Source organism: Oncorhynchus tshawytscha, linkage group LG31, assembly GCF_018296145.1.
Source record: "Oncorhynchus tshawytscha isolate Ot180627B linkage group LG31, Otsh_v2.0, whole genome shotgun sequence".
Lineage (NCBI taxonomy): Eukaryota > Metazoa > Chordata > Actinopteri > Salmoniformes > Salmonidae > Oncorhynchus > Oncorhynchus tshawytscha.
In genome coordinates, this window is record NC_056459.1 from 30,992,938 (window position 1) to 31,019,742 (window position 26,805).

At 44.2% G+C, this 26,805-nt stretch overlaps 1 protein-coding gene across 1 annotated transcript in view; it reads left to right on the forward strand.

Moving 5' to 3' along the window:
* The first annotated feature begins 4,183 nt into the window (after positions 1-4,183).
* LOC112229416 (putative uncharacterized protein DDB_G0271982) overlaps positions 4,184-26,805 on the forward strand; it is a 47,635-nt gene continuing 25,013 nt past the window's right edge. Inside the window, exon 1 of the mRNA XM_042310080.1 lies at positions 4,184-4,758. Within this exon, the coding sequence (XP_042166014.1) occupies positions 4,699-4,758 (60 nt within the window). The 5' untranslated portion in view covers positions 4,184-4,698. The remainder of the gene's footprint in view (positions 4,759-26,805) is intronic.

Consider the following 26,805-nt stretch of genomic DNA (forward strand, 5'->3'; position numbering starts at 1 on the left):
CGGCAGCAGCGTGGTCTGCTTTTTTTGTTTGTACCTTTAATAATAGTCCTGTAAAAGTGATGTATCATAATGTCCCCCGGTAAAGGCCGGGCGTCGCCTGTCTCGCCGTCCGTAACCAGGACTACTGCGGTGGGCAGCGGCATGTGTACATTTTGAAGTGGCGAGCCTTGTGTATCTGAATAGGAGCATCTTCTGTAACCATAATGTGTATAGTTCTAACAGAAACCTGTGTGTGTGCTTGTTGCCTGGGCAACTATTTTTTTTGTATCTCCTGTTGTAGATTGTCTCTCTAAACAATGATGTGTGATTATTTTTTATTTTGAAACAAAACTGAACACAAAAAAAAAACCTGTAGTTTTGGAGTGTGTTTTGTTGTTGTTGTTTGTCTGTGATTTGTGTTGGGTAACACACAGAGTAGTTGATTTTGATAATCATCCTCACTACATCTGAGAATGCAGAATCACTTATCTTACTAGTACTGATTTTAAGGTAAGTGTTTTACTGAGGAAAGATTTACACCAGAGTTTCTCAAACTCGGTCCTGCCCCCCTCTTAAAGTACGGGGTTGTTTTTTTGCCCAAGTGTAAAACAGATTTAAATAGCCAACTCGCCAAGCTTTGGTTATTTGAATCAGCTGTGTAGTGCTAGGGCAAAATCCAAAACATGCACCCAGGGGTGGCCCCCAGGAAAAGTCTGGGGGAAACCAAATCAAATTTTATTTGTCACATACACATGGTTAGCAGATGTTAATGCGAGTGTAACAAAATGCTTGTGCTTCTAGTTCCGACAATGCAGTAATAACCAACGAGTAATCTAACCTAACAATTTCACAACAACTACCTTATACACACAAGTGTAAAGGGATGAAGAATATGTACATAAAGATATATGAATGAGTGATGGTACAGAACGGCATAGGCAAGACACAGTAGATGGTATAGAGTCCAGTATACACATATGAGATGAGTAATGTAGGGTATGTAAACATGTAAAAGTGGCATTGTTTAAAGTGGCTAGTGATGAAAAAAATTATGTACATTTTTCCATTATTAAAGTGGCTGGAGTTGAGTCAGTATGTTGGCAGCAGCCACTCAATGTTAGTGGTGGCTGTTTAACAGTCTGATGGCCATGAGATAGAAGCTGTTTTTCAGGCTCTCGGTCCCAGCTTTGATGCACCTGTACTGACCTCGCCTTCTGGATGACAGCGGGGTGAACAGGCAGTGGCTCGGGTGGTTGTTGCCCTTGATGATCTTTTTGGCCTTCCTGTGACATCGGGTGGTGTAGGTGTCCTGGAGGGCAGGTCGTTTGCCCCCGGTGATGCGTTGTGCAGACCTCACTACCCTCTGGAGAGCCTTACGGTTGTGGGCGGAGCAGTTTCCGTACCAGGCGGTGATACAGCCCGACAGGATGCTCTCGATTGTGCATCTGTAAAAGTTTGTGTGCTTTTGGTGACAAGCCGAATTTCTTCAGCCTCCTGAGGTTGAAGAGGCGCTGCTGCGCCTTCTTCACGATGCTGTCTGTGTGGGTGGACCAATTCAGTTTGTCTGTGATGTGTACGTCGAAGAACTTAAAACTTACTACCCTCTCCACTACTGTCCCGTCAATGTGGATAGGGGGGTGTTCCCTCTGCGGTTTCCTGAAGTCCACGACCATCTCCTTTGTTTTGTTGCTGTTGAGTGGGGTTATTTTCCTGACATCACACTCAGAGGGCTCTCACCTCCTCCCTGTAGGCCGTCTCGTCGTTGTTGGTAATCAAGCCTACCACTGTAGTGTCGTCTGCAAACTTGATGATTGAGTTGGAGGTGTGCATGGCCACGCAATCGTGGGTGAACAGGGAGTACAGGAGAGAGCGCAGAACGCACCCTTGTGGGGCCCCAGTGTTGAGGATCAGCGGGGTGGAGATGTTGTTACCTACCCTCACCACCTGGGGGCGGCCCGTCAGAAAGTCCAGGACCCAGTTGCACAGGGCGGGGTCGAGACCCAGGGTCTCGAGCTTAATGACGAGTTTGGAGGGTACTATGGTGTTAAATGCTGAGCTGTAGTCGATGAACAGCATTCTCACAGGTATTCCTCTTGTCCAGATGGGTTAGGGCAGTGTGCAGTGTGGTTGCGATTGCGTCGCCTGTGGACCTTTTGGGGTGGTAAACAAATTGGAGTGGGTCTAGGGTGTCTGGTAGGGTGGAGGTGATATGGTCCTTGACTAGTCTCTCAAAGCACTTCATGATGATGGAAGTGAGTGCTACGGGTCTGTAGTCATTTAGCTCAGTTACCTTAGCTTTCTTGGGAACAGGAACAATGATGGCCCTCTTGAAGCATGTGGGAACAGCAGACTGGGATAGGGATTGATTATGTCCGTAAACACACCAGCCAGCTGGTCTGCGCATGCTCTGAGGGCGCCGCTGGGGATGCCGTCTGGGCCTGCAGCCTTGCGATGGTTAACACGTTTTACTCACGTCGGCTGCAGTGAAGGAGAGTCCTCAGGTTTTGGGCTGTGTCAGCCTCTCCCAGGCTTGTCCTCAAAGCGAGCAAAGAAGTTGTTTAGTCTGTCTGGGAGCAAGACATCCCGGTCCGCGACTGGGCTGGTTTTCTTTTTGTAATCCGTGATTGACTGTAGACCCTGCCACATACCTGTCTGAGCTGTTGAATTGCGACTCTACTTTGTCTCTATACTGACGCTAAGCTTGTTTGATTGCCTTTTGGAGGGAATAACTACACTGTTTATATTCAGTCACAACCACTGCCTTTAACCAGGGGAGGTATCACAATGATTGTGATATGCAGTTGCCAGCTAGTGACATTAGGCTGATTCATTAGCTCAAATGAATGATTGGTCTGATCATTTTAAGAGTTATTTAACTAGCCAAGTCAGTTAAGAAAAAATCTTATTTACAATGACGGCCTAGGAACAGTAGGTTAACTACCTGTTCAGGAGCAGAACGACAGATTTTTACCTTGTCAGCTCGGGGATTCCATCTTGCAAACTTTCAGTTACTTGTCCAACGCTCTAACGACTAGGCTACCCTGCAGAGTGATTTAATTATCCTATCACGATAAAAACAGATCTAGCTGAGTTTTATTGTCCTCCAAGAAGGGAATTTTTTGTTTTTTCAAACTGGTAGGCCTTGGTGGGTTTATATGGCTGCGTTTACACAGGCAGACCAATTCTGATCTTTTGCCCAATTATGGGCAAAAGAGCTGATCTGATTGGTCAAAAGACCAATTGGAGGGAAAAAAAACACCAACAATTCCAGACTTGAGGCTACTTTATATTAGGGTAAGGGAATCTGGAAAGACTAATTGTGGTGTTTTCTAATAGGCCTATTTTTAATTGGTCATTTGTACAACTATTTGGTAAATATTTAACCAAACCATTAAATCAAAAGACACTCCTGTAGACAATCTGTTGATTTATCAGATTTGTGTTTCAATAGAAAGTGTCCTCTGCGTCCTGTCCTTCCCTTGCTAAACTGTTCTGTGTTTAAAGGACAGGTGACACAAAATGGCTGAAGAGGGGGAGGTCTCATGGGAATGTACCCTCACATTCCCAATAAGCCTAATAATGATAGGCTAATGTCAGTTCACCTCAATATGATGGAATGGGAAAAGAGATCCATCTGGGTCATCATTCAAAGCTAGAGTATAGGCAACATGCCTTCCTTCATTGGGCAAATTCAAATTGTTGAACGTAAAAAAAAAAAAAAAAAAGTGGTATAGGCTACTGAACGCGACCCAGTTTTGACTAGAATTAGTTGATATGTTGGTGTGAAAGTCCTCTGACTCGGGTTATTATTGTTCTGTTGGAAAACGGGGCCAGTAGCCGGATGGTCTGGGGGGTCTTCGGCACACCCGAGACCCAGTGAACATAGACACGCCCCCTATAACCGCCTGGCGCTGCATCCAATGTCCCCTGCAGTGTGGTATGGTGCCCTACCTCCGCCCGGGTTGGGGTTTCGTTGGGAGGTGTGTGTGTCGGGCGGTGATGGAACAGCCTGAGGGTGCCTATTCGGGGCTGCAGGGGGCACCCTCGCCTCGCCCACCAGAGGAGACCCCCCCTCGCCCACCAGAGGAGACCCCCCCAATACACACACACACACAACCTCCTCCTGTCATACGGACTCTCCCAGGCTCGTCCCTAGTTACCACAGCCACAAAGTCATGAACCCCGCCTATTTCTACAGTTACTCTTAAATGAGTTCTTTTAAGCATCACCACACTGCGAACCTTATGCCGAACCCTAACCTTAAATTAAGGCCAAAAAACACATTTTTGTTTTCATGTAGTTTTACGATATTGACCATTTAAACTTTGTGGCTGGGGTAACTATAGTGAAATCCCTCTCCCAGGCCGACGCGCGTAGCCAAACGGAACATCAGAGAGCATAGGGCTGGCGTCTCCTGGTAGTACATCTATCAGGTCTCGAGCACATAAAGTCCAAAAGAGAGGGACTAAAGGAAATAAAGACAATAGGGGCTCCCTTGCAGGAAGAAGGAATCTCCCATCGTTTTAAACCTGGTTCCATTACCAGAGAGGACACACGCGGGTTTAGCGTTTTACCGAGACGGATTAATAAAACGCCAGACGGATGTTCGCGAGGAGGGGTGGTCCGCTCTGAAGTTGGAGACTACTGCCTACCGAATACGGAGAGAGGAGAGAAGCGCTTTTGTTTTCCCGGTGAAGGCTAGCGCCCCCCGGCCACAGCATGAAGCTGCCGCCTTGTTTCGTGGCGCTCATCGCGGCGCTGCTCGTTCACTCCGCGCTGGTAAGGGCACGAGACTGCCGGGTCCTTTGTGTATTCTATTGAAGTATTGTTCCATTTCTACCGATGAATCACTTCGATGGACTGGGAAAACCGGAATCTAGGTTTCCATAGCATAGGGTATTGATAGGCTATGACTTTGACATGTGTGTTGCTCGTGGTTAATACGGTAGCAGTGTGTGTGTGTGTGTGCTGCTCGGTGGTCTATGGGGGCATAGTGGTCGGTAGTAAATCTTGGACTCGACCCATATTTGGTCGCGAGCCGCCCGTGACTCCCGTGTCTCTCCCGGGTCTTTGTGTCTCAGACACTGGGGGTCCGTTCTGATCGAGGTTATTATGGGCTGTTCGGTGAACTGCTCTTGTGGCGTCTGCTTCGCTAACTCGCATCCATCCCCCGGTAATTCAGCTCGAGCCTTTTTAGGCTCCTGCGGTAGGGTTTCGATTGGTTGCCCTGTGTATATGTACGGGTGTGGGTGTCTCTCAGATACTGAGGTGAGGGCCGGCCTGGAGTAAACGGGGGCCTGTCCGTTGAGGATGGGTGAGAGACCCCGGGGCTTCTCCGGTAACCGGGGGGTGTGAAGAAGGGGTGGGGCAGGGGAAACGCCATGCGGTGCGCGATGGATGGGAATGATGTCATCGGGAATCGAGACGAAGCGAACTGTTAGGAATGCTTGAGTCTCCTGGAACCAACCGGTGCTCCAGCAGCTCCGTGCTAATTTATCCTCCATACCAGAAGAGATCGTTGTGGTCTTAGTAGGATAGCACAAGTCGTCATATAGCCCACAGTCCATCTTGGGTGCAAAAGTGCTATTGTCTTAAAATGGTAAAACACACAATTGCCTAAAAAAGTATAATTCTGTAGCTCTACCTCCTATTCTCTATGTGGTCAGATCTGCTGGAGTATAGAGGTCACACACAGCAAAGGTTTCTAGATAGAATCCCCAGCTGACAAGGTACAAATCTGTCATTCTGCCCCAGAACAAGGCAGTTAACCCACTGTTCCTAGGCCGTCATTGAAAATAAGAATTTGTTCTGAATTGACTTGCCTAGTTAAATAAAGTTAAAATAAAAACACAATGTTTAACTTCGTTGTTTTGAGAAGGAGAGAGGATGCAATTGAGATTCTCCAGCAGGCACATACTGGGTCAGTTGGTGCTGTTGGCTGCCAAAGATCTGCCTCCCTCTAATCTGGCCCTGATGAGACACACACACACACACACACAGAGTCATAGAAAACCGCACAGATGGAGGCAGGTGTGTCTCATGCTTGCACAGGTAACATCACACACACATCAGTGGTCTCCGGAATGCTCAGTAACCCCAGACAGCCCTGCCCTGGGGACACTGACATACACACTTCAAAAGGCACTCACACACAGATTGGCATACTTGCTCAGATCTTTTGCTGCCTCCAGTGACTGACAGGTCGTGTGTGTGTGTGTGTGTGTGTGTGTGTGTGTGTGTGTGTGTGTGTGTGTGTGTGTCCTGGTTCAATCCTCAGTGCATGGTCTGCGTTGGTATTTATTTCCTATGATATGAGGCTGTGATTTCATTTCCTGCCGTGTAAGTTTAGATGAAGCCAGATTTTCCCACATACATCTGCTGCATACCACAGAGACTCTGTGTGTGTGTGTGTGTGTGTGTGTGTCTGCGCGCCTATCTATTCGTACCAGGGTTTTAGATGAAGCCTGATTTTCCCACAGAGTCTCTGTGCGTGTGTATCTGCCAGGGTTTGTGTGCTAGCTTTTTTGTGGCGTGTATGAAACGAGAGAGCACTTTTATGGTGTGTGTGAGAGAGAGAGAGAGAGAAGTTGGGTGTTTTTGAGGATCATGTTTGGTTCGGGGAATGAATCAGTTTCTTGTGCCTGAAATAGTAGACAAAGCCCCCCATAGAGAGCAAAGGAGGGAGGAGAAAATAGTGAGAGAGAGAGAGGGGGATAGAGAGAGTGTGTGGAATGTCAGAGGCAATTTGACACAGGAAGTGGGTCCCTCTCACTCTTTTAAGGGCAGTCTCTCTATTGCAATTCAATTTCAATTCATTTTAAGGGGCTTTACTGGCATGGGAAACATGCTAACATTGCCAAAGCAAGTGAAGTAGATAATAAATAATTGACAGTAAACATTACACTCACAGAAGTTCCAAAATAATAAAGACATTTCAAATGTCATTATGTCTATATACAGTGTTGTAATGATGTGCAAATAGTTAAAGTACAAAAGGGAAAATAAATCAACATAAATATGGGTTGTATTTCTTCACTGGTTGCCCTTTTCTTGTGGCAACAGGTCACAAATCTTGCTGCTGTGATATGTCTCTCTCTGTCTCTGTGTCTCTCCTCTCAATTCAATTAAATTCAAAGGGTTTTATTGGTATGGAAAACATATGTTAACATTGCCAAAGCAAGTGAAGTAGATAATAAACGTAAGTGAAATAAACAATAAAATGAACAGGGCTGGGATTTTTCCCATCACTATACTACACTATGTAGCCTAGTATACATGGTTCAGGGTTGGAGTCAGTTCCACTGCAGTAATAGGAAATGAAACATCTCTCAGTTCATATTTGGAGCTGTGTTATACCATACAGTAGGTATATATGTAGGTCTGTATGTACAGAGCATTCAGACTTTTTGACATTTTCTACATATAGATACATCACAGCCTTAATCTAAAATGGATTTTATAAATACATCATCAGTCTACACACAATACCCCATAATGACATCACAATACCCCACAATGACATCACAATACCCCATAATGACATCACAATACCCCACAATGACATCACAATACCCCATAATGACATCACAATACCCCACAATGACATCACAATACCCCATAATGACATCACAATACCCCACAATGACATCACAATACCCCATAATGACATCACAATACCCCACAATGACATCACAATACCCCATAATGACATCACAATACCCCACAATGACATCACAATACCCCACAATGACATCACAATACCCCACAATGACATCACAATACCCCATAATGACATCACAATACCCCACAATGACATCACAATACCCCATAATGACACCACAATACCCCACAATGACATCACAATACCCCATAATGACATCACAATACCCCACAATGACATCACAATACCCCATAATGACATCACAATACCCCACAATGACATCACAATACCCCATAATGACATCACAATACCCCACAATGACATCACAATACCCCATAATGACATCACAATACCCCACAATGACATCACAATACCCCATAATGACATCACAATACCCCACAATGACATCACAATACCCCACAATGACATCACAATACCCCAACATGATATCACAATACCCCATAATGACATCACAATACCCCACAATGACATCACAATACCCCACAATGACATCACAATACCCCAACATGATATCACAATACCCCACAATGACATCACAATACCCCATAATGACATCACAATACCCCATAATGACATCACAATACCCCACAATGACATCACAATACCCCAACATGATATCACAATACCCCATAATGACATAGCAAAAAACAGATTCCATTTTTTTCTCTCCAATGTATTAAAGATAAAGTATTCAGACCCTTTACTCAGTACTTTGGCAGAGATTACAGCCTCGATTCTTCTTTGGTATGACGCTACTTCCTTGGCACACCTGTATCTCGACTTCGGTGATGTCATCTATAAAATAGCCTCCAACATTCTATTCAGCAAATTGGATGCAGTCTATCACAGTGCCATCCGTTTTGTCACCAAAGCCCCATATACTACCCACCATTGCGACCTGTACGCTCTCGTTGGTTGGCCCTCGCTTCATACTCGTCGCCAAACCCACTGGCTACAGGTTATCTACAAGTCTCTGCTAGGTAAAGCCCCGCCTTATCTCAGCTCACTGGTTACCATAGCACCCACTCATAGCACGCGCTCCAGCAGGTATATCTCACTGGTCACGACCAAAGCCAACTCTTCCTTTGGCCGCCTTTCTTTCCAGTTCTCTGCTGCCAATGACTGGAACGAACTGCAAAAATCTCTGAAGCTGGAGACTCATATCTCCCTCACTAGCTTTAAGCGCCAGCTGTCAGAGCAGCTCACAGATCACTGCACCTGTACATAGCCCATCTGTAAACATCCCATCTATCTACCTACCTCATCCCCATACTGTATTTATTTATTTATCTTGCTCCTTTGCAACCCAGTATCTCTACTTGCACATTCATCTTCTGCAGTGTTTAATTGCTATATTGTAATTACTTCGCCACCATGGCCTATTTATTGCCTTAACTCCCTTATCTTACCTCATTTGCACTTACTGTATATAGACTTTTTGTTTTCTTTTGTTCTACTGTATTATTGACTATGTTGTGTTTACTCCATGTGTAACTCTGTGTTGTTGTATGTGTTGAATTGCTTTGCTTTATCTTGACCAGGTCGCAGTTGCAAATGAGAACTTGTTCTCAACTAGCCTACCTGGTGAAATAAAAAATAAAAAAGTAAAACATTTAGGGAGTTTCTCCCATTCTTCTCTGCAGATCATCTAAAGCTCTGTCAGGTTGAATGGGGAATGTCGCAGCACAGCTATTTTCATGTCTCTTCAGAGATGTTCTATCAGGTTCAAGTCTGGGCTTTGGCTAGGCCAGAGTGATGGAGTGCTGCATCAGATGACCTGGCCTTCACAATCACCTGACCGCAACCCACTTGAGATGGTTTGGGATGAGTTGGACCGCAGAGTGAAGGAAAAGCAGCCAACAAGTGCTCAGCATATGTGGGAACTCCTTCAAGACTGTTGGAAAAGCATTCCTCATGAAGCTGTTTGAGAGAATGCCAAGAGTGTGCAAAGCTGTCATCAAGGCAAAGGGTGGCTACTTTGAAGAATCTCAAATATAAAATGTGTTTTGATTTGTTTAACACTTTTTTGGTTACTACATGACTCCATATGTGTTATTTCATAGTTTTGATGTCTTCACTATTATTCTACAATGTAGAAAATAGTAAAAATAAAGAAAAACCCTTGAATGGGTTGTGTCCAAACTTTTGACTGGTATGGTATGGCATGTTATGTTATTGTGTGTGTGTGTGTGTGTGTGTGTGTGTGTTTGTGTGTCTAAGTCTATTGAGCCTGGCCTGAGAACAAGTAGTGATGATGGCTCCACCCTACTCTCTACCTCTAGTCTAGCTCCTCCCCCTTGGCTTCCCTTACCCCAGTTGTAGTAGTAACATATAACAGCCCTGAATAGGTGGAACCAGTCTTTCCCAAACCCCTCCTAAGGGACCACCAGACAGACAGTCCACTTCTTTGTTCCATACATACACTGGCCTGTCACACCTGAGGCAATTAACCAAAGGTTTGGTGTTAAAGTGTTTTGTTGAATCAGGTGTGATAGTGCAGGGCTATAAACAAAGGGTGGACTGTCTGGTCAGATGGACCCCAAGGTCCACGAGAAACACCAGCATAATGTCTCTTCTCCTATATGCTTAGTGAAGGTATGACATCACCATGTTACCTACACATAGCCAGTTCTTTCACACCTAATTAATACTGAAATAGAACAGGCTATGGGGAGGGGATAGGGTGTGAGGCTAGGGGGAAGGGATAGGGTGTGAGGCTAGGGGAAAGGGATAGGCTGCGAGACTAGGGAGGAGATAGGGTGTGAGGCTAGGGGGAGGGGATAGAGTGTGAGGCTAGGGGAAGGGGATAGGGTGTGAGGGTGTGAGGCTATGGGGAGGGGATAGGGTGTGAGGCTATGGGGAGGGGATAGGGTGTGAGACTAGGGGAAAGGGATAGGCTGTGAGACTAGGGAGGGGATAGGGTGTGAGGCTAGGGGATAGGGTGTAAGTCTGAGGCAACTTAGCAATCCATACTAACTTTTGTTTTGGAGGTGTTCAGAACAAGGTTAAGGGCAGAGAAAGCTTGTTGGACACTAAGAAAGCTTTGTTGTAGAGCGTTTAGCACACAATCTGGGGAGGGGCCAGCTGATTATAAGACTGTATCATCTGCATTTAAATGGATTAGAGAGCTTCCTACTGCCTGAGCTATGTTGTTGATGTAAATTGAGAAGAGCGTGGGGCCTAGGATCGAGCCTTGGGGTACTCCCTTGGTGACAGACAGTGGCTGAGACAGCAGATCTTCTGATTTTACACACTGCACTCTTTGAGAGAGGTAGTTAGCAAACCAGGCCAAAGGCCCCTCAGAGACACCAATACTCCTTAGCCGGCCAAAAATAATGGATTGGGTGCGAGACTAGGAGATTTTTAATTTTTTTATTTCCCCTTTATTAAACCAGGTAGGCAAGTTCTCATTTACAACTGTGACCTGGCCAAGATAAAGCAAAGCAGTGTGACAAAAAACAACAACACAGAGTTACACGTGGTATAAACAAACGTACAGTCAATAATACAATAGAAAAATGTATATACAGTGTGTGCAAATGGAGTAAGGAGTTAAGGCAATAAATATGTCATAGTAGCGAAGTAATTACAATTTATAAAATTAACACTGAAGTGATAGATGTGCAGATGATGATGTGCAAGTAGAGATACTGGTGTGCAAAAGAGAATACAAAATAAATAAAACAATATGGGGATGAGGTAGGTAGGTAGTTGGATGGGCTATTTACAGATGGGCTGTGTACAGCTGCAGCGATCGGTAAGCTGCTCAGATAGCTGATGCTTAAAGTTAGTGAGGGAGATATAAGTCCAATTTCAGCGATTTTTGCAATTCGTTCCAGTCATTGGCAGCAGAGAATTTGGAAGGAAAGGCGGCCAAAGGACTTTGGGGATGACCAGTGAGATATACCTGCTGGAGCGCGTGCTACGGGTGTCCACATATTCTAAGTCAGAACCGTCCAGAGTAGTGATGCTAGTCGGGCGGGAGGGTGCGGGCAGCGAACGGTTGAAGAGCATGCATTTAGTTTTACTAGTGTTCATGAGCAGTTGGAGTGTTGTATGGCATTGAAGCTCGTTTTGAGGTTTGTTAACACAGTGTCCAAAGAAGGGCCAGATGTATACAGAATGGTGTCGTCTGCGTAGAGGTGGATCAAGGAATCACCCGCAGCAAGAGCGACGTCATTGATATATACAGAGAAAAGAGTACTTTTGTTTTGATAGGGTGTGAGACTAGGGGATGGGGAAAGGAGATAGGGTGTGAGACTAGGGGATGCGGAAAGGAGATAGGGTGTGAGACTAGGGATGGGGAAAGGAGATAGGGTGTGAGACTAGGGGATGGGGAAAGGAGATAGGGTGTGAGACTAGGGGATGCGGAAAGGAGATAGGGTGTGAGACTAGGGATAGGGAAAGGAGATAGGGTGTGAGACTAGGGGATGCGGAAAGGAGATAGGGTGTGAGACTAGGGGATAGGGAAAGGAGATAGGGTGTGAGACTAGGGGATGCGGAAAGGAGATAGGGTGTGAGACTAGGGGATGCGGAAAGGAGATAGGGTGTGAGACTAGGGGATGGGGAAAGGAGATAGGGTGTGAGACTAGGGGATGGGGAAAGGAGATGGGGTGTGAGACTAGGGGATGGGGAAAGGAGATAGGGTGTGAGACTAGGGGATGGGGAAAGGAGATAGGGTGTGAGACTAGGGGATGGGGAAAGGAGATAGGGTGTGAGACTAGGGGATGGGGAAAGGAGATAGGGTGTGAGACTAGGGATGGGGAAAGGAGATAGGGTGTGAGACTAGGGGATGGGGAAAGGAGATAGGGTGTGAGACTAGGAGATAGGGTGAAAGGAGATAGGGGATGGGGAAAGGAGATAGGGTGTGAGACTAGGGGATGGGGAAAGGAGATAGGGTGTGAGACTAGGGGATGGGGAAATGAGAAAGGGTGTGAGACTAGGGATGGGGAAAGGAGATAGGGTGTGAGACTAGGGGATGGGGAAAGGAGATAGGGTGTGAGACTAGGAGATGGTAAAGGAGATAGGGTGTGAGAGTAGGGGATGGGGAAAGGAGATAGGGGATGGGGAAAGGAGATGGGGTGTGAGAGTAGGGGATGGGGAAAGGAGATAGGGTGTGAGACTAGGGGATGGGGAAAGGAGATAGGGTGTGAGACTAGGGATGGGGAAAGGAGATAGGGTGTGAGACTAGTGGATGGGGAAAGGAGATAGGGTGTGAGACTAGGGATGGGGAAAGGAGAAGGAGATGGGGATGGGGAAAGGAGATAGGGTGTGAGAGTAGGGGATGGGGAAAGGAGATAGGGTGTGAGACTAGGGGATGGCGAAAGGAGATAGGGTGTGAGACTAGGGGATGGGGAAAGGAGATAGGGTGTGAGACTAGGGGATGGGGAAACCAGATAGGGTGTGAGACTAGGAGATGGGGAAAGGAGATAGGGTGTGAGACTAGGGGATAGGGAAAGGAGATAGGGTGGGAGACTAGGGGATGGGGAAAGGAGATAGGGTGTGAGACTAGGGGATGGGGAAAGGAGATAGGGTGTGAGACTAGGGGAAGGGAATAGGGATGAAAATAATAACTGGCACTCAGAAAGGTAGAAATAAATTGTAGGATAAATTGTTACGCTTCCCCAAATTTGAAACTCTAAAATGATTCCCTCCGCGTTTCCATGGTCGGGTTTTTCTTATAGGCTACTTTGAAGCAAGGTAATATAAAATAAAACATACAGGTTTCAAATAATAAAGTATATTAGCCTGATAGAGACAGACAGACAGACAGACAGACAGACAGACAGGCAGACAGACAGACAGACTGTCTGTCGTTTCCGTAGCAATCCTGGTGATTAGGTTAAGGAGGAGACCGGATGGGCGTGGTCATGCTACCAGAAATCCGATCCGCCCTGTTGGGAATTCTGGTATTCAGCTCCCTAGCAGTGTGTGTGTGTTTGTGTGTGTGTTGATATGTCGTGGGGTTATGTGCTGGACACAGGAAGTGTGTATTTATAGATCCGGCCTTGGAGCTTCGTCTGAGGAGGGGGGACTTTCTGTGCGGAACGCTGTGTTGTGTTGTGTGTGTCAGTATGCACGTGTGTTTTTGAATAATTTAGCCAGTCTACCGACAGAGGAGTGAACGAGGTCAGAAGCACATGCTACAACCGTCTCCCTCCCTCCCTCCCTCCATATTTACATCTCTCATTCTCAATCTAGCTCTCCCTCAGTACATATCTCTCACCTCCCTCCTTCCTTACTAGAGAAGGATCACGTCTGGACGGTCATATCCAGTCTGAACACAGATTACCGTGTGCTTGTAGATACAGATATCACCTACTGTGTTGTTTATGTTACTATATGTCAGGTGTATGTACTGTTATATAGCGTGTTAAATACAGTATGCTGCAGGTCACCAGAACCTTCCACTAAAGAGGTGGAATTAGGTGGAACCACAGTCTCTGTTGTTTTTTAAATTGTTTCTATGTTTTAGGGGGTAGATCAGTTTTAAAATTGCGGCTAGATTGTAGCTTCCATCCATCAATGTAATTGTCTGGCATAATTTCCTATCCCTCATATATTTTGGGGGTAAATATATTTTTGGGGGAGGGGGTAAATATATATTTTGGGGGAGGGGGTAAATATATATTTTGGGGGGGGAGGGGGTAAATATATATTTTGGGGGAGGGGGTAAATATATATTTTGGGGGAGGGGGTAAATATATATTTTTGGGGGAGGGGGTAAATATATATTTTGGGGGGAGGGGGTAAATATATATTTTGGGGGGGGGGGGGGTAAATATATATATTTTGGGGGAGGGGGTAAATATATATTTTTGGGGGAGGGGGTAAATATATATTTTGGGGGGAGGGGGTAAATATATATTTTTGGGGGAGGGGGTAAATATATATTTTTTGGGGGAGGGGGTAAATATATTTTTTGGGGGGGGATTTTGGGGGGGGGTAAATATATATTTTGGGGGGAGGGGGTAAATATATATATATACGTACATACACATACCCGCCAGAAACAAAGAACTTTCTTCTGAAACTCGTCAGGGGTTTTATTAGGCTGGGTTTCTGTACAGCACTTTGAGATATCAGTTGATGTACAAAGGGCTATATAAATACATTTGATTTGATTCTTGTTCTGACAAATGAAAGCTATTCCATGTGAGAAACTGAAGATCTTGTACAACGCTGTGTACTACTCCCTTCACAGAACAGCGCAAACTGGCCCTAACCAGAATAGAAAGAGGAGTGGGAAGCCCCGGTGCCCAACTGAGCAAGAGGACAAGTACATTAGAGTGTCTAGTTTGAGAAACAGACACCTCACAAGTCCTCAACTGGCAGCTTCATTAAATAGTACCCGCAAAACACCAGTCTCAACGTCAACAGTGAAGAGGCGACCAGAATGCTGGCCTTTTAGGCAGAGTTGCAAAGAAAAAGCCATATCTCACTCAGACTGACTAATAAAAATATAATATTAAGATGTGCAAAAGAACACAGACACTGGACAGAGGAACTCTGCCTAGAAGGCCAGCATCTGGAGTCTCCTCTTCACCGTTGACGTTGAGACTGTTTTTTTTGCGGGTGCTATTTAATGAAACTATTTAATGAAGAGTTTAAGAGTTAATCTGGGTGATTTATCCACAAATAACTTTCTATTCAAATGTATTGTTGTGAGATCATTTCTTTCTTTCGGGATATGAATGGCGAGTATGTCCACATCCCCGTCAGACCATTTTATTGGCAAACTACACAGTAATGTAAAAGTAGCATTTTTTTAATGATCCGATACATAATATAGAACATTCATAATTTAGTTGTAATCCAGAGAGGTACAAAAGTATCTAGATCCTCTATGAGGCTTAAAAGAAAACATGAATCATCAGCGTACAATGACACCTTTGTTTTTGAGCCCTGGATTTCTATTCCCTTAATATTATTGGTGGATCTGATTTTATTAGCTAACATTTCAATGGCAATAATAAATATATATGCTGACAGTGGACAACCTTGTTTTACTCCTCTTGATAGTTTAAATTTTCTGAGAAGTAGCCATTATTTCCTATTTTACACCTAGGGTTACTATACATAACTTTAACCCATTTTATAAGAGATTCTCCAAAATGGAAATATTCCAGGTATTTATGTATAAACTCCAATCGTACTTTATCAAAGGCCTTTTCAAAGGCGGCTATGAATACCAGGCCTGGTTTCCCAGATAGTTCATAGTGTTCTATTGTTTCCAGTACTTGTCTTATATTATCTTCAATGTATTGTCTATGCAAAAAAACTGTCTGATTAGGATGAATAATATTTGACAATACATTTTTGTTAATTCTATGCACTGGATCTTTAGATTTACCACCTGGATCCTGTTTCAGTAATAATGAAATCAGACCTTCTTGTTGAGTGTCCGATAATCTAACATTTATATAGGAGTGGTTAAAACATGCTAATAACCACAGTCTTATCCTCGTTAAGAACCATCAAATGTCTGATCAGGTGGAACCACTGGCTTATCCTCATTAAGAACCATCAGGTGGAACCACTGTCTTATCCTCATTAAGAACCATCAGGTGGAACCACTGTCTTATCCTCATTAAGAACCATCAGGTGGAACCACTGTCTTATCCTCATTAAGAGCCATCAGGTGGAACCACTGTCTTATCCTCATTAAGAACCATCAGGTGGAACCACTGTCTTATCCTTGTTAAGAATCATCAGGTGGAACCACTGTCTTATCCTCATTAAGAACCATGTTCATCCACTATCCTTTTGTTACCATGGAAACCTTAACCTTTAAACAAACAAGAAAGAGATACATGTTTAATATTGCTTTTAAAACCTAAGTGTGCAATATTCCAATTCAGACGATGGCATTGTTGAATTCTCGTTTCTGATTAGCTTGAAGGGCATTCTAGAGCATGCATTATTTCCCAGTCAGTATTAGATAGAACATCGCGGCCCTGCCCGCCTGTGGGGAAAACAACCTGTGTGTTTCAATATGATATGTTGGATAAAGGAATAGAGACAGACACCAATGTCAAGTTCAATAGCCTTGTTATGCATTGTACAAATCCCTACACGTGGAGTCTGGGGAAAAGTCCAGGTAGTCGAATACCTATCAACTAGACTCCGTAACATCATCCTTTTCAATAGAAAGTGCAAACATAACGGCATGTCATTAAGTTCATAACAATTGAAAAAGCATGACTTTAAGCTAGCCAAGAACACAACAACACAAACAAACGGACTAAACAGCTACAAGTAATGAGTGGAGTTACAAAGGCCCTGTACTAAACAAGTTAAAAGTCTTACCTGTGATGAAATGTTTTCCACACACATAGCGACATGTAGACTACTTGGACACTGGGTAGACGATGATGTCGGCTCTTTTACAATGGGGGTCAATAGGAAAGAATCTTTGTTTTCCACAATTTGTGGGCGTGGTTGAGGGAAATTCCTTATTATTAGGTAAATATCAATGCACGGTATATTTAATGCACGGTATATCGGTAGAATTCGATGGCTTTAGTTCATTCTTATATGTTAAATGTTTTGTGCGGCTTTTGAAAGCAAAAGTAAAATTGAAAATGTTATTATTAGCATTGTTGAATTCGGTTGTCATAATAGCATGCTAGAACCGATGGTTTGGTCAGCTAAACTAGCAAGTCTGTTTGTTTTGTTACCAAGGCAACACCTGTGGATGATGGACACATTTCTAGAGGTAAATGGACACGTTTCTGGAGGTAAATGGACACATTTCTAGAGGTAAATGGACACGTTTCTGGAGGTAAATGTGTTAAATTATAGCCATAGTATAAAAGGGATGACATAGACAATTGAGACTCGGATTGTGTATGTATGCCATTCAGAGGCTGAATGGGCAAGACAAAAGATTCAAGTACTTTTGAATGGGGTTTGGTGTTAGGTGCTAGGCGCATCGGTCTGTGTCAAGAACTGCAGCGTTGCTGTTTTTTTTTTCACGCTCAACAGTTTTCAGTGTGTATCAAGAATGGTCCACCACACAAAGGACATTGAGACAACTTGACACAACTATGGACACATTTCTTTGGAGTCAGCATGGGCCAGCATCCCAGCGAAACACTCTCTTGACACCTTGCACAGTCCATGCCCCGATGAATTGAGGCAGTTCTAGAGGGGACGAGGGAGGGGGTGAAGGTGGAAGTCAACATTATGAAGCTGTTCCAAATGTTTGCTATGCTCAGTATAGATTTATGTGCTTCAAAGCAAAGCAAAATGGCAGCTGACGAAGCCGTCTGCTTGGTGAATGCCCTCGTTAACCTTTGAACCAAACCTCTTTAAATGGTTCTGTCAAAGGCGCATGCAGGCTGAATGTGCTACTGAAGCTAATGATCGGTGTGTGTGTGTGTGTGTGTGTGTGTGTGTGTGTGTGTGTGTGTGTGTGTGTGTGTGTGTGTGTATTTGTCATTGATGTCTGTGTGTTTGAGGAGGTTGATACTGTATACAAAATGCATGAACACACACACACACACACAGTTTGTCATTACTTTCAGGCTCCTCACACACACACACCCTCAACCTCACCCTATCTGTCTCAGCAGCAGCAGGTAATTCATTCATAATGTTTCATCCCAACAGTTCTGGATGACCCCTAATCTCAACCAGCAGGGTGTCAGGCCACAAAGACTTGTATGATATTGTTTGAGCTGCACTTCCTAACCTCCTGACAAATGTATGACCATATTAGAGACACATATTTCCCATTCGGATTACACAGATCCACAAAGAATTCTAAAAACAAACTAAATTTTGATGAACTCCCATATCTACTGGGTGAAATACCTCAGTGTGACATCACAGCAGCAAGTGACCTGTTGCCACAAGAAAAGGGCAACCAGTGAAGAACAAACACCACTGTAAATACAACCCATATTTATGTTGATTTATTTTTGCACATCGGTACAACACTGTATATAGACATAATATGACATTTGAAATGTCTTTATTTTGGAACTTTTGTGAGTGTAATGTCTACTGTTCATTTTTGTTTATTTGACTTTTGTTTGTTATCTACTTCACTTGCTTTGCCAATATAAACATGTTTCCCATGCCAATAAAGCCCCTAAATTGAAATTGAATTGAGAGGGGAGACGTATAGACTCAGAGAGAGGAGAGACATATCGACTCAGAGAGAGGAGAGAAATATAGACTCAGAGAGAGGAGAGACGTATAGACTCAGAGAGAGGAGAGACATTTAGACTCAGAGAGAGGGGAGACATATCGACTCAGAGAGAGGAGAGACATATAGACTCAGAGAGAGGAGAGACATATAGACTCAGAGAGGAGAGACATATAGACTCAGAGAGAGGAGAGACATATAGACTCAGAGAGAGGAGAGACATATAGACTCAGAGAGAGGAGAGACATTTAGACTCAGAGAGGAGAGACATATAGACTCAGAGAGAGGAGAGACATTTAGACTCAGAGAGGAGAGACATATAGACACAGAGAGAGGAGAGACATTTAGACTCAGAGAGAGGAGAGACATATAGACACAGAGAGGAGAGACATTTAGACTCAGAGAGAGGAGAGACATATAGACACAGAGAGAGGAGAGACATTTAGACTCAGAGAGAGGAGAGACGTATAGACTCAGAGAGAGGAGAGACATATAGACTCAGAGAGAGGAGAGACATATAGACTCAGAGAGAGGAGAGACATTTAGACTCAGAGAGGAGAGACATATAGACACAGAGAGAGGAGAGACATTTAGACTCAGAGAGAGGAGAGACATATAGACTCAGAGAGAGGAGATACATTTAGACTCAGAGAGAGGAGAGACATATAGACACAGAGAGAGGAGAGACATAGACTCAGAGAGAGGAGAGACATTTAGACTCAGAGAGAGGAGAGACGTATAGACTCAGAGAGAGGAGAGACATATAGACTCAGAGAGAGGAGAGACGTATAGACTCAGAGAGAGGAGAGACATTTAGACTCAGAGAGAGGAGAGACATATAGACTCAGAGAGAGGAGAGACATATAGACTCAGAGAGAGGAGAGACATTTAGACTCAGAGAGAGGAGAGACATATAGACTCAGAGAGAGGAGAGACATTTAGACTCAGAGAGAGGAGAGACATTTAGACTCAGAGAGAGGAGAGACATATAGACTCAGAGAGAGGAGAGACATATAGACTCAGAGAGAGGAGAGACATATAGACTCAGAGAGAGGAGAGACATATAGACTCAGAGAGAGGAGAGACATATAGACTCAGAGAGAGGAGAGACATATCGACTCAGAGAGGAGAGACGTATAGACTCAGAGAGAGGAGAGACATATAGACTCAGAGAGAGGAGAGACATATAGACTCAGAGAGAGGAGAGACATTTAGACTCAGAGAGAGGAGAGACATATCGACTCAGAGAGAGGAGAGACATATAGACTCAGAGAGAGGAGAGACATATAGACTCAGAGAGAGGAGAGAGATCGACTCAGAGGAGAGACATTTAGACTCAGAGAGAGGAGAGACATAGACTCAGAGAGAGGAGAGACATATAGACTCAGAGAGAGGAGAGACATATAGACTCAGAGAGAGGAGAGACATATAGACTCAGAGAGAGGAGAGACATATAGACTCAGTGAGAGGAGAGACATATAGACTCAGAGAGAGGAGAGACGTATCAACTCAGAGGAGAGACATTTAGACTCAGAGAGAGGAGAGACATATAGACTCAGAGAGAGGAGAGACATCGACTCAGAGGAGAGACATTTAGACTCAGAGAGAGGAGAGACATATAGACTCAGAGAGAGGAGAGACATTTAGACTCAGAGAGAGGAGAGACATATAGACTCAGAGAGAGGAGAGACGTATAGACTCAGAGAGAGGAGAGACGTATAGACTCAGAGAGAGGAGAGACATTTAGACTCAGAGAGAGGAGAGACATAGACTCAGAGAGGAGAGACATATAGACTCAGAGAGAGGAGAGACATCGACTCAGAGGAGAGACATTTAGACTCAGAGAGAGGAGAGACATATAGACTCAGAGAGAGGAGAGACATTTAGACTCAGAGAGAGGAGAGACATATAGACTCAGAGAGAGGAGAGACGTATAGACTCAGAGAGAGGAGAGACGTATAGACTCAGAGAGAGGAGAGACATTTAGACTCAGAGAGAGGAGAGACATATAGACTCAGAGAGGAGAGACATATAGACTCAGAGAGAGGAGAGACATATAGACTCAGAGAGAGGAGAGACATATAGACTCAGAGAGAGGAGAGACATATAGACTCAGAGAGGAGAGACATATAGACTCAGAGAGAGGAGAGACATATAGACTCAGAGAGGAGAGACATATAGACTCAGAGAGAGGAGAGACATATAGACTCAGAGAGAGGAGAGACATATAGACTCAGAGAGAGGAGAGACGTATCGACTCAGAGGAGAGACATTTAGACTCAGAGAGAGGGGAGACATATCGACTCAGAGAGAGGAGAGACATATAGACTCAGAGAGAGGAGAGACATATAGACTCAGAGAGGAGAGACATATAGACTCAGAGAGAGGAGAGACATATAGACTCAGAGAGAGGAGAGACATAGACTCAGAGAGGAGAGACATTTAGACTCAGAGAGGAGGACATATAGACTCAGAGAGAGGAGAGACATTTAGACTCAGAGAGGAGAGACATATAGACACAGAGAGAGGAGAGACATTTAGACTCAGAGAGAGGAGAGACATATAGACACAGAGAGAGGAGAGACATTTAGACTCAGAGAGAGGAGAGACATATAGACACAGAGAGAGGAGAGACATTTAGACTCAGAGAGAGGAGAGACGTATAGACTCAGAGAGAGGAGAGACATATAGACTCAGAGAGAGGAGAGACATATAGACTCAGAGAGAGGAGAGACATTTAGACTCAGAGAGGAGAGACATATAGACACAGAGAGAGGAGAGACATTTAGACTCAGAGAGAGGAGAGACATATAGACTCAGAGAGAGGAGATACATTTAGACTCAGAGAGAGGAGAGACATATAGACACAGAGAGAGGAGAGACATAGACTCAGAGAGAGGAGAGACATTTAGACTCAGAGAGAGGAGAGACGTATAGACACAGAGAGAGGAGAGACATATAGACTCAGAGAGAGGAGAGACATATAGACTCAGAGAGAGGAGAGACATATAGACACAGAGAGAGGAGAGACATTTAGACTCAGAGAGAGGAGAGACATATAGACTCAGAGAGAGGAGAGACATTTAGACTCAGAGAGGAGAGACATATAGACTCAGAGAGAGGAGAGACGTATCGACTCAGAGGAGAGACATTTAGACTCAGAGAGAGGAGAGACATATAGACTCAGAGAGAGGAGAGACATATAGACTCAGAGAGAGGAGAGACATATAGACTCAGAGAGAGGAGAGACATATAGACTCAGAGAGAGGAGAGACATATAGACTCAGAGAGAGGAGAGACATATCGACTCAGAGAGGAGAGACGTATAGACTCAGAGAGAGGAGAGACATATAGACTCAGAGAGAGGAGAGACATATAGACTCAGAGAGAGGAGAGACATTTAGACTCAGAGAGAGAGAGACGTATCGACTCAGAGAGAGAGAGACATATAGACTCAGAGAGAGGAGAGACATATAGACTCAGAGAGAGGAGAGACGACGACTCAGAGGAGAGACATTTAGACTCAGAGAGAGGAGAGACATAGACTCAGAGAGAGGAGAGACATATAGACTCAGAGAGAGGAGAGACATATAGACTCAGAGAGAGGAGAGACATATAGACTCAGAGAGAGGAGAGACATATAGACTCAGTGAGAGGAGAGACATATAGACTCAGAGAGAGGAGAGACATATAGACTCAGAGAGAGGAGAGACATTTAGACTCAGAGAGAGGAGAGACGATCGACTCAGAGAGAGGAGAGACATATAGACTCAGAGAGAGGAGAGACATATAGACTCAGAGAGAGGAGAGACGTATCGACTCAGAGGAGAGACATTTAGACTCAGAGAGAGGAGAGACATAGACTCAGAGAGAGGAGAGACATATAGACTCAGAGAGAGGAGAGACATATAGACTCAGAGAGAGGAGAGACATATAGACTCAGAGAGAGGAGAGACATATAGACTCAGTGAGAGGAGAGACATATAGACTCAGAGAGAGGAGAGACGTATCAACTCAGAGGAGAGACATTTAGACTCAGAGAGAGGAGAGACATATAGACTCAGAGAGAGAGAGACGTATCGACTCAGAGGAGAGACATTTAGACTCAGAGAGAGGAGAGACATATAGACTCAGAGAGAGGAGAGACATTTAGACTCAGAGAGAGGAGAGACATATAGACTCAGAGAGAGGAGAGACGTATAGACTCAGAGAGAGGAGAGACGTATAGACTCAGAGAGAGGAGAGACATTTAGACTCAGAGAGAGGAGAGACATTTAGACTCAGAGAGGAGAGACATATAGACTCAGAGAGAGGAGAGACGTATCGACTCAGAGGAGAGACATTTAGACTCAGAGAGAGGAGAGACATATAGACTCAGAGAGAGGAGAGACATTTAGACTCAGAGAGAGGAGAGACATATAGACTCAGAGAGAGGAGAGACGTATAGACTCAGAGAGAGGAGAGACGTATAGACTCAGAGAGAGGAGAGACATTTAGACTCAGAGAGAGGAGAGACATATAGACTCAGAGAGGAGAGACATATAGACTCAGAGAGAGGAGAGACATATAGACTCAGAGAGAGGAGAGACATATAGACTCAGAGAGAGGAGAGACGATCGACTCAGAGGAGAGACATTTAGACTCAGAGAGAGGAGAGACATAGACTCAGAGAGAGGAGAGACATATAGACTCAGAGAGAGGAGAGACATATAGACTCAGAGAGAGGAGAGACATATAGACTCAGAGAGAGGAGAGACATATAGACTCAGTGAGAGGAGAGACATATAGACTCAGAGAGAGGAGAGACATATAGACTCAGAGAGAGGAGAGACATTTAGACTCAGAGAGAGGAGAGACGTATCGACTCAGAGAGAGGAGAGACATATAGACTCAGAGAGAGGAGAGACATATAGACTCAGAGAGAGGAGAGACGTATCGACTCAGAGGAGAGACATTTAGACTCAGAGAGAGGAGAGACATAGACTCAGAGAGAGGAGAGACATATAGACTCAGAGAGAGGAGAGACATATAGACTCAGAGAGAGGAGAGACATATAGACTCAGAGAGAGGAGAGACATATAGACTCAGTGAGAGGAGAGACATATAGACTCAGAGAGAGGAGAGACGTATCAACTCAGAGGAGAGACATTTAGACTCAGAGAGAGGAGAGACATATAGACTCAGAGAGAGGAGAGACGTATCGACTCAGAGGAGAGACATTTAGACTCAGAGAGAGGAGAGACATATAGACTCAGAGAGAGGAGAGACATTTAGACTCAGAGAGAGGAGAGACGTATAGACTCAGAGAGAGGAGAGACGTATAGACTCAGAGAGAGGAGAGACGTATAGACTCAGAGAGAGGAGAGACATTTAGACTCAGAGAGAGGAGAGACATATAGACTCAGAGAGGAGAGACATATAGACTCAGAGAGAGGAGAGACGTATCGACTCAGAGGAGAGACATTTAGACTCAGAGAGAGGAGAGACATATAGACTCAGAGAGAGGAGAGACATTTAGACTCAGAGAGAGGAGAGACATATAGACTCAGAGAGAGGAGAGACGTATAGACTCAGAGAGAGGAGAGACGTATAGACTCAGAGAGAGGAGAGACATTTAGACTCAGAGAGAGGAGAGACATATAGACTCAGAGAGGAGAGACATATAGACTCAGAGAGAGGAGAGACATATAGACTCAGAGAGAGGAGAGACATATAGACTCAGAGAGAGGAGAGACATATAGACTCAGAGAGAGGAGAGACATTTAGACTCAGAGAGAGGAGAGACGTATCGACTCAGAGAGAGGAGAGACATATAGACTCAGAGAGAGGAGAGACATATAGACTCAGAGAGAGGAGAGACATATAGACTCAGAGAGAGGAGAGACGTATCGACTCAGAGGAGAGACATTTAGACTCAGAGAGAGGAGAGACATATAGACTCAGAGAGAGGAGAGACATATAGACTCAGTGAGAGGAGAGACTCAACCAGCTTCATGAGGTAGTCACCTGGAATGCATTTCAATTAACAGGTGTGCCTTGTTAAAAGTTCATTTGTGGAATTTCTTTCCTTAATGCCTTTGAGCCAATCAGTTGTGTTGTGACATAGTAGGGTTGGTATTCAGAAGATAGCTCTATTTGGTAAAAGACCAAGTCCATATTATGGGCAAGGAGATTGAGGTTGTAACCTCTTAAATATCTTGGAATTTTAAGTGATGTCGGCCTCTCTTTTAAATTGCATATTCAACAATTTACAAACAAATTGAAGCTGAAATTGGGATTTTATTTTAGGAATATGGCCTGTTTTTCTATTGAAGCCAGGAGGCTAGTGTCAGCTACATTTATGCCTTTACTAGACTATGGGGATATTTTATATATGAATGCTTCCACTCAGTGTTTGAGATCAATTGACACCCTTTACCATGGCACTTTGAGATTTATTTTAAACTGCAAAACCCTTACGCACTACTGCACTTTGTATACCAGGGTTGGCTGGCCTTCTCTAGTCACTCGTAGGCTCAGGCACTGGTATACTTTTATTTACAAAGCCATTTTGGGTTTGCTACCTTTTTATTTGGGCATTTTTATTGTTCAGAAATGTGGTGGGTACTCTCTTCGTTCGCTGGACTTTATCCTGCAAACTGTTCCAAATAATCTGTGCCATCGTCTTAGAATGCCTTACAAAATACTTTTAAACTGGAAGAACTTGTCCCGATTGGTGTTTTTAAATCACTGATGAAGGATCCTGAGACTGATTCCCTGACCTGTCAATGTTTTTAATTTGCTGTTTTATACTCTTGTGAATTCTATGGTTTTTACTAGATTACTTGTAGTTTTTCACCTTGTTTGTCTGTAATTTTTGTAATGACTTGGTGCTGCCTATCTTGGCCAGGACGCTCTTGAAAATTATATTTTAAATCTCAATGAGCCCTTCCTGGTTAAATAAAGGTTAAATAAAAAATAATTAAAAAGTGACAAGAACAGCTCAAATAAGCAAAGAGAAACGACAGACCATCATTATTTTAAGACATGAAGGTCAGTCAATCCGGGAACATTTCAAGAACTTTGTAATTTCTTTAAGTGCAGTAACAAAAACCATCAAGCGCTATGAGGAAACAGTCTCTCATGAGGACCGCCACAGGAAAGGAAGACTCAGCGTTACCTCTGCTGCACCTCTGCTGCAGATCATTAGAGTTACCAGCCTCAGAAATTGGCAATTAACTGCACCTCAGATTGCAGCCCCAAATAAATGCTTAAGAGTAACATACACACCAACATCAACTGTTCAGATGAGCCAGCGTGGCTCAGGCCTTCATGATCGAATTGCTGAAAATAAACCACTAATAAAGGACACCAATAAGAAGAAGAGACTTGCTTGGGCCAAGAAACACGAGCAATGGACATTAGACCAGTGGAAATCTGTTTTTTTGGTCTGATGAGTCCACATTTGAGATTTTTGGTTCAAACCGCCGTGTCTTTGTGAGACACAGTGAACGGAAGGTCACTGCATGTGTGGTTCACACCGTGAAGCATGGAGGAGGAGGTGTGATGGTGTGGGGGTGATTTGCTAGTGACACTGTCAGTGATTTATTTAGAATTCAAGGCACACTTAACCAGCATGGCTACAACAGCATTCCGCAGGGATACGCCATCCCATCTAGTTTGCGCTTAGTCCCACTATCATTGGTCTTTCAACAGGACAATGACTATTTGGGCTATTTGACCAAGGAGAGTGATGGAGTGCTGCATTAGATGACCTGGCCTCCACAATCCCCCGACCTCAACCCAATTGAGATGGTTTGGGATGAGTTGGACCGCAGAGTGAAGGAAAAGCAGCCAACAAGTGCTCAGCATGTTTGTTAACTCCTTCAAGACTGTTGGAAAAGCATTCCTCATGAAGCTGGTTGAGAGAATGCCAAGAGTGTGCAAAGCTGTGATCAAGACAAAGGGTGGCTACTTTGAAGAATATTAAATATGAAATATATTTTTATTT